The sequence below is a fragment of the Trematomus bernacchii genome, unplaced genomic scaffold (genome assembly GCF_902827165.1).
Source record: "Trematomus bernacchii unplaced genomic scaffold, fTreBer1.1, whole genome shotgun sequence".
In the NCBI taxonomy this organism is placed as follows: domain Eukaryota; kingdom Metazoa; phylum Chordata; class Actinopteri; order Perciformes; family Nototheniidae; genus Trematomus; species Trematomus bernacchii.
Window position 1 is genome coordinate 1 of NW_022987705.1, and position 9,665 is coordinate 9,665.

The window sequence follows — 9,665 nt, forward strand, 5'->3', positions numbered from 1 at the left end:
GGGTGGGAGCTTCCGGGGAGAATCTCGTACTCGCTGCCATCAACGCCCTCACCGCTGTCGTCCAGCTGGTAAACGTTTTCCACGACCGAGCCTCGACTCTGCATCTCCGACGCCGCCGAGCCGAGGAACTGAAGCTCCGAGCTGCGAGAGAAAGAATATGTTATTTCAGAATCAGGATTTATTTACCCCGGGAGGAAATTGGGTTTCATCAGTTACTCCACTTTTTAGTTTAAAAATGAATACAAAGGCGCATTTTAAAATATGTAATAAAGATAAAAAAGTAAGTAATGTGCACATTATACCAGTGGCGTCTGGCCCATAGGGGCGATAGAGCGCCGCCCTCCCTAAACCACACACAAAAACATTATTATAATAATACTAATACTAATTCATTGTTTGTTTGTAGCCTTTATTTATCCAGGTAAAAATCCCATTGAGATCAACGATCTCTTTTACAAGGGAGACCTGCCGATATAAATTGTCAATATTTGTGTTTAAAATATGGAATGCACCCAGAAATGTGTGAAATATGATTTAAAAATAATTTTGAGTTGGCTTTGCGTAGGCATGACGAGACGTCAGTCAACCCTGGCATTTTCAGGGGATTGATATATATATATTTCCATACATATATATATTATATACATCATATATATATATACACGTATATGTATATATATATATATATATGTATATATATATATATGTACGAGAGAGAGAGAGAGAGAGAGACACGGACGCTCAAAGCATATATGCTCGAACGTGTGCTGCAATCATGTAGCGCGTACTATCCGTGCTGAGTGTGCTGACTTCTCGTACACTGTCTGGCTACCTGCATAAAGTCACGTGCTCGGCGCAGTTGTCGGCGAAATGTCATTGAAACAGCTCCTTATATCCGTTAGCGCAGCTAGCTAGCACCAGATGCTAACAACAACACGTAAGGTGTGCCTCGCTCGCGCGAGTCGCGCCACACATACACACTCCCTCCCGGTCCTCCCGATGGCCAGTCCGGGCCTGCCGGTGAGCGTGGAAGTGTGGTCTGCCACAAGCGGGCGGCAGGAGCTGGGCTGTCAGCATCATCATGTAGATGGTATTTTAAACTCGCTGCTCTCTGAAACTACGGGGCGGCCGAGGACAAAAAATACACGTTAATCGCGTTAAAATAATTAGTGGCGTTAATTTTTTTTGCGTTAACTTGACAGCCCTAGTATATATATATATATATATATATATATACGTATATACATATACATATATATGTATATACATATGCAAGTATTGCTACTACCATTGTCTTTAAGTTTTTGTACGTAGTCCTCAGTCTAAAATGCTTAAATTGTTAATGGAGGCATTAAAATGAAAGACTGGTAAATGAACACTGAAAACTCCTGTTTTTTGCATTAAGTCATACTGGGATGTTTGCTGAAATGGATTGCATGTGGCACAGCCCGACCTAGAAAACAATCCACCAGCCGCCTCTGCATTATACGACAATCATCACAACTTAAAGGTGGGGTAGGTAATTTTGAGAAACCGGCTCGAGATCGCTAGAATTTGAAAATACACAGCCGGAGAAAATCTGCCACTTCCTTACAGAGCCCCTCCTCCAACACACACCAACGCGCACATGACCAATGAGGGCACGAGATAAGTTTGTGTCCAGATGGAAGGCTGACAGGCAGGTAGGCCATCCAGTCATCGGGCCGGCTCAGATGATTGGTCGTGCTTTTTACAGTACTACGGCTTCCACAGATGATATTTATTATGGATTTTTTGTCAAAGCACTTCAGGTATTCATTGCTATCGGGATGTTAAGAGCATTCCATGGAATATAACAAAAAGTGTATCTCGAGCCGGTTTCTCAAACTTACCTACCCCACCTTTAAGTATGTAAAAATGAGAAAATGACCATGTAATAGTATAAGTATTAATAAAGATATCAACGATGAAACTCAGTTTATTGTTGGAAATCTTCAGTTAGCTTTGAATGAAACAGTATTTCCTGGAGCATATTTAAGCTTTATGCTATTTATATAGCATCAGGTAATAATAGGGATTTCTGTTGATCTGAAATTAAATATCTTTTTTATGTTTTTCTTCCTCATCAGAGTTCTGAGTCCTAAATATGATTAGTAGTGATTTCCTGCTGACGGTGGGTTTCTGTTCTGACAGATCGAGGTCTCTGAGTTTCACTCTGAGTCTCTGAGCTGGTAACGGTGCGTCGGGGGGGATCTGTGTCGGGGGGGAACTGTGCGTCGGGGGGGAACCAGTGACATCCCGAGGTCCCCGAGACGCTGGGAAACTGCTGACTCGTGACGTCTCTGCTGAGTCACCAACCACTGACTCTATGAGAGAAACTAAAGTGTGTGAAGAAGAAGAAGTTTCCTCTGAAGGCGTCGGCTGTGAAACTCACTTTTTGCTGAGTCGCCTCCGTCTGCTGGCTGCAGAAATAAGACAAGAGAAGAAGAAAGCACAGTTACTGAGGATCTGATGAACAAACGCCATCAGAGGAAATGTTGATCTGCAACAAAACAAACTGATAAAACTCACCGAGAACAACGACTGCAGCGACCAGCGTTAGCACAGCTAGCGCCCCGAACACAACACTCAGCAGAAACACACTGCTACCATCCTGACACACACACACACACACACACACACACAGTTTTAAAAGCAATACATTACGCATTGTATGTTTAATTAAGCTAACATCAGCTATTTACACAGCTAACAGCAGGCCCGGTCCAGGATGAAATGACTGAGGCTGTTAAAAAATCAGAGGGGGCGATTCTTTTTCACAACAACGAAAAAAACTGGCAAAGTAATGAATTGACACACCAAGCTTTTTTCCTTCTCACTGCTCTACAGTCTCTTTGCTTCTTTATTGTTATTCTGGATTGACCCCTCTCGTTCTGTTCTTTTCCTCTGATCTTTAATAACAGATAGAACATTATTAGATGGCTGCACTTTGGTTAACAGACTAACATTGATTTCCCCAATTTATAAATTGGCAGGCTCTGTAATCATCCCATAACCTTTTCTCCTCTATCCCTTAACTCGTCTTCCTATCAGATTGACTTACTTACTATCTACTCTATCTCAGGATTAAAGACACATTCATCTGGTTGATTTTTTATTTCCAGGATTGAATGTTCAAACCAAGGCCTAAAACCTGGCAAATCATAAGCAAGTGACTAATATATAAAACAAATGTAATATTGGATCAAACACTACACCAAATGGACCGACACAGATTAAACATTAAGTCCCCTGGTTTGTCTCTAGAGGCTAACTGCCAGGAGAAAAATCAGATCAATGTTCCACAATCCGCCACGAGATGTCGCTCATTGTACCAATACGGTTTATAAAATACAAAACATATTATTATTATTATTATTATTATTATAACAGTAAAAGGGCTTGCTTTGGCAACAACCTGATCCATACAGGCAGCCCTAAATAATAATAAGTAACCATGGTCATTCCAGAATTGGAGGACATTTCATGTCCCCCATATAAAAAATCTAATAATCCATGCCCAAAAAGCTAAGACATGCACTTGTTGTGTTAAATATACTTGTCTTGAGACAAGATGCATATAAAGTTGTAGAAAAAGTGGTTTCAAAATATTATTTAAAATATCAAATAGCTCTCGAACACCCCCTAAAATGGCCCTTTTCTCTTGTCCCAGCTTCTTGGTGACCAACTTGCATGTCAAATATAACATTTAAAATAGGGTTTTTATTTACTTTTTTGGTATTATTCTATTGATATATGTGTCTTGTAATGGTAAAATCAATTTGTTAAATCATAAACACATTTTAAATAACAGTAATTTTGCACAGAAGGTGTGTCCCTCAACATGCGCGCAACCCTGTTACCGAAACCTTTTTAGCTTGGCAGAGGAAGTGAAAAAACTGTTTGTCGCATGACACAGTGGAAAGGACATCAGCAAGCCATGTGCTACTACCATGGGTAGACCAAAACTAAGTCCTCTCTTTTATTTGTAATATATTTCCAATCTTGTCACTCTTGAAGGAGTGTGGCACTCATACAAACGCAACCCTGTTACTCAAATTATGAGACTAAAACAAATTAATTTCAAATGTATCTTTCTTTATTTAAATATCTAAGTGTGTCCATTCCTTGACAATAGCATTACATTGTGCAGCTAGCATTAATTCCTGAGGTAAAAGCTAAAATTAGCATTGATTTTCAACCCTGTTACTATAATTAGAGTAACAGGGTTAATTCTTCATTGGAAAATATACATTTGATGCCTTAGCTGGGCAAATCACTTTTTTTGATGGTTTATTATCTGTTTTTCCTAAATACATAACAAAAAATAATAAAATGAAAGGTTCATTTTTCAAAAATGTTGGTGTCTAAATTGTCCTCCAATTCTGGAATGACCATGCTATCTGTAGTTGTCTTATTTTTTGTTGATTTCATATTGTTTTCACAGAGCTGTGGAAATGAATTTCCCCCTGGGGACAATACATCTAATCTAAACTAATGTAATATTCAATCCCGTACTTGGCGATTGAGAACATACATTCGTAATTTACCTCGTTTAAAGCACTTTTGTTGTAATACTATGGATTTAGTTGACACTACTAGCCAAGTTTCTTTTGTCCAATATTTTGCGGGAAGGTACATTGAATTAGAAGTAGAGGTAGAAGAAGAAGAAGTAGAGGTACCTAACTAACAGTTAGTTAGTCTGTTAGTTAGTCTGTTAATTAGCCTGTTAATTAGCCTGTTAGTTAGTCACTAACAGGCTAATTAACAGACTAACCAACAGGCTAACTAACTAACTGGTTAACTAACTAACATGCAAACTAACAGGCTAACTATAAGACAAACTAACTGACTTTTTTAGCTAACGTTAGCTAGTAAACAACGCAACAGGTGTCCGTTTTACATGCAGAAATTAATCTGAAGATAATCTGAAGTTTATCATGAATCAAACCTCATTTCATAAAATAATCAGACGTTAACCCTCACCCTCAGGATGTCCCTCATCTTGGGGGAGAGGCTGCTGCTGGTCTGGAGGATCTGAGTGGAGTTCATCTGGTCTGCAGGACAAGGGAACAAGAGAGTATTTATATACTGTATATACATATATAAAATGTAGTTTATGTGTGTGTGTGTGTGTGTGTTACCTGCTGCTGTGTGTGTGTGTGTCTGCTCTGTAGTCGTGTTTAAAGGTGTGGATGTGGTCGTCTGTGGAGCTGAAACAGAAACACATTTTATTTGTAACATTTGTAAAAAACATAAAGATCGAATTTTAAGATTTTTTCCAGTTTTCTGCGTTTTTTTGGAAAACGTTTTGGTCGGATTTATTAAGTACCCAAATTAGATATTTTAGGATTTTCTAAAGCAGTTAAATATGTATTGCATTATTTCTGCAAAAACTTTTTTGCTCTCTGCGTTTCTACTCAAATTATTTACTTTATTATTTTATATTTCAATGTCCTCTGGAAGATATTTGCGATTGTTATTTTTTTCACTGTATTTTTCTTTTGCGATATTTTAAGACTTTCATGCATTTTCACTTTTTTAGTAGGTTTACACTTCTGCCGATTTCACCAAAACTTTATTTGAGATTTTCTTGAATTTTCTGCATCTCCATTTAAACTTTTTTGTTGTAATTTTTGCATTTTAGTGGGCAGTGAAGGTATCCTAAAGGGGAGACCCCATGATGCCCCTCACCAGATTTGACTGTTGTTTTCATCCAGAGTAACGACCCTCACCTCTCTCCACGCTCAGATCGATGTGATGTGCTTCGTCATTGAACCACCCGTAGATATCCACTCTGCATCCATATCGTCCTGCGTCTGTCTCTGAGACGTTGAGGACGGTCAGGGAAACGTCTCCGTCCTGCAGGCGACCCATAAACCGGTACCTGCTGGAAGCCCCGCCCCCAAACGTCACCTGACTTCCGTCTGAAGCGATTAACTGGTTGTTGCAGCCGGAGGACGGGATGTCCCCCCGACCCCAACACACCGGCCGGGCTTTGTTTGTCTTAATGTCATATTTACAGGTCAGATTCACGTCCTGACCTGAGACACTCGTCACTCTGAGGCCAGATCCTCCAGAGACTGAGGAGACAGACACAGAGACAACAAATCAACAAACATCAAATCAACACTCAAACAGTGATCGCTGTCTGAGGACTTCACGCTGGGTTATCTGATACCTGCTGATCAAACCTGTTTATATCCATCACTGTTACCAACCTCCACGTTTCTGTATTACAGGTCTTAGCACTCAAGTCCATCAAGTCAATGAAGTCTCAAGTCCCAAGTTGAGTCCATAATTCAAGTCCAAAATTAAGACTGACAAGATTCAAATCAAGTCTCAAGTCAACTCTTAGGACTCAAGTCCTAAACGAAATTGACAAGACTCAAACAACCCCCAAATCTAGTCCCAAACTAAGACTGCAAAGTCAAGCCTTAGGATTCAAGTCCCAAATCCACAATGACAAGTCCTAAACCCAGTCCTAATTAAAAACTGATGAGTCCAAAATCAAGACCAACAAGTCCCAAAACTAGTCTTAGATCCAGTCCAGTCTCAAGAGGTGACGTGTTTAATGTCCACAGAAATGCACTTTAGTATGAAATAGAGAGCAGCAGCTCTCCAGATACACAGACACTGAAGAGACATGCGTTTAAATAACTATTAATAACAGCTTTAACATTAAGTTCAGCAAGTTGTTCAAAATATAATAAAATACTAAAGAAATATGTATTTATTTCAACAACAGTTTACATGTTGCTCTTAAAGCTTCACTGTTTTAAATAATTTTAAATATTAAAAACATGACCTTCTGCTGGATCCCATGTAAACAAAGTCAGTGTTAATATAAAATAAAACTATTATAAGTTACCTGAGAGCAGAGCGAGGATCAGAGAGAGCTTCATCATGAACACACTCTCACACACTGACACTCACACGTAATAAAACACTGACATCACACACACACACTGCGAGTCACACAGCTGCACATCGCCCACCGCGTCTTTAAACAGAAGTACAGAAACTGAAGAAACCTCAAAAAGCCTGAGTTTGACTTTATTAAAATGTAAACATGAGAGAAGCATTGAGCCTTTAATGAGAGAACGTGAGACCTCATTCTGATGGAATCACTCATCAGGGAGCCAGTCATCAATTAAAATCCATCAATTAAGACCTACAAGTTGAAAGTTAGTTTGGTCATAAAATGTGATGTTTTAATGTTGTATTTATTAACACTGAGCTCACAGGAAGTCGTTCTGAGCGATGATCATGTGGTCAGCGTCTGACTTCCTGTCAGCAGCAGATGGAGGAGTCGGCTACTTCCTGTCTGAGCCTCGGACGCAGTTTCACTTCTTCAGAAACACAGAGATCACACTGAGAGAAATATCTGAAACACACTGAGAGAAATATCTGAAACTGAAACACAGAGAAATATCTGAGACTGAAACACACTGAGAGAAATATCTGAGACTGAAACACAGAGAGAAATATCTGAGACTGAAACACAGAGAAATATCTGAGACTGAAACACAGAGAGAAATATCTGAGACTGAAACACACTGAGAGAAATATCTGAGACTGAAACACAGAGAGAAATATCTGAGACTGAAACACAGAGAGAAATATCTGAGACTGAAACACACTGAGAGAAATATCTGAGACTGAAACACAGAGAGAAATATCTGAGACTGAAACACAGAGAAATATCTGAGACTGAAACACAGAGAGAAATATCTGAGACTGAAACACAGAGAAATATCTGAGACTGAAACACAGAGAGAAATATCTGAGACTGAAACACACTGAGAGAAATATCTGAGACTGACACACTGAGAGAAATATCTGAGACTGAAACACAGAGAGAAATATCTGAGACTGAAACACTGAGAGAAATATCTGAAACACACTGAGAGAAATATCTGAGACTGAAACACTGAGAGAAATATCTGAGACTGAAACACTGAGAAATATCCGAGACTGAAACACTGAGAGAAATATCTGAGACTGAAACACAGAGAGAAATATCTGAGACTGAAACACAGAGAGAAATATCTGAGTCACGACAAACTTGAGTCACAGGTTCTTCAAACAATGCAATAAAAGAATCTCAGGGGTTCAGCTCATGGCCCTGATAGGAACACACAATATAAGATACATGCATAATACACAAATACAATTATCAATGCTTCTTGGCGATACATCTTACACCGTTGGAAAGCCTGTTTTCTTACCTTTGCAATAGAACCACATTAGTGAGGAACATGCATTTGTGGGATGAGCAGATGAGTTTATGTAACCTTTGTTAGCTAGTTTGTTAGATGGGTAATGTTGTGTTCAAAATTCCGGGAAAGACAGACAACTTCTAAGTTTAACTATTTATTATAAGAGAGCAAAATACATATATTCACTTGGCCAAGGACTCCGTCACGTCATATAATTCACAGACAGCAAAGCTGTAATCTGTCAGTCTATTTCCGGACAAGAGCCTCGAACCTTGTGCGTGCATACATTTTATTACACAGGGCGTTGCCCGTACATTTATGATTGGTCAAGACTAGCTGAAGAGATACCATGGTTTAGACTTGGTTCTCTTAGGTAGGTGAGCAGACTTAGAAAAAAGTCTCTTGGCAACACGATCCTCCAATCAGCATTCGGCCGGCCGGCGAAGTCCCTCCCTACTCTGTCTCTATCCTAGTAATTTGTTTTCGCTAAAGCTGCTTTGCAGACAGATAGTGGAATCCTCCATTTACACTGATTCCCAGTTATGCGGGGGCGTTGAGCACACACACACGGCCAAGGCCAGAGCCTCAATAACTCATTGTCTCTGCAGTGTGCACCTGGCTTTGCTACATTTCTAATGCAGGCTAAAAAAGTTTCTTGCTGTGAATTTTCCCTTCGTTTCCTTTCCAACCCATCAAACCTTGGGATTGGTGAGTGTGTAGTCACAGCCACATAAAATGAGCACAATAAGCTTATAATGTAATAATAAGAATCAGTCTTTCTAATGTTATATCAAAATAGACTCAACAGTAGCTAATGGAAGATAGCTAATGGTACTTTGGAACGCACCAAATTTTATTTTTTTCTCAGGATTTTGACTTTCTCTCAAAATGTACTTTTCTTTTTCTTAGAATTTAAATTTTTTTCTCAAAATGTACTTTATTTCTCTAAGTTGAAATTGGCTGTTGAGCTTTACCAGAGCACCAGTGTCTCTCTGTGGGGACGTGAGGCTGGTTCTGTGATGGTGTGATGGTTCAGGAAGGTGTGACGGTTCAGGAGGTGTGATGGTTCTGGAGGGTGTGATGGTTCAGGAGGGTGTGATGGTTCAGGAGGTGTGATGATGGTTCAGGAGGGTGTGATGGTTCAGGAGGTGTGATGGTTCAGGAGGGTGTGATGGTTCAGGAGGGTGTGATGGTTCTGTGATGTTGTGATGGTGTGATCAGGGCCGTCCCTGGCCAACTTGAGGCCCGCAAAGTTAGATGATGAGGCCCTCTGTTTCGCAAGAGTGATGGTTCAGGAAGGTGTGATGGTTCTGGAGGGTGTGATGGTTCAGGAGGGTGTGATGGTTCTGGAGAGTGTGATGGTTCTGGAGGGTGTGATGGTTCAGGAGGTGTGATGGTTCAGGAGGGTGTGATGGTTCAGTGATG

General features: G+C 39.9%; 1 protein-coding gene across 1 annotated transcript; it reads right to left on the reverse strand.

The window, feature by feature from the left end:
- Positions 1–5: 5 nt before the first annotated feature.
- Positions 6–6,988, reverse strand: LOC117490498 (T-cell immunoglobulin and mucin domain-containing protein 4-like; the record flags this gene model as incomplete). The annotated part of the gene is given in 7 exon segments (XM_034140260.1): positions 6–141; positions 2,414–2,441; positions 2,551–2,632; positions 5,005–5,075; positions 5,163–5,231; positions 5,754–6,101; positions 6,890–6,988. Coding segments are annotated over 7 exon segments (771 nt in total), but the record flags the coding sequence as incomplete, so codon positions are not given.
- Between the last annotated feature and the right edge of the window lie 2,677 nt (positions 6,989–9,665).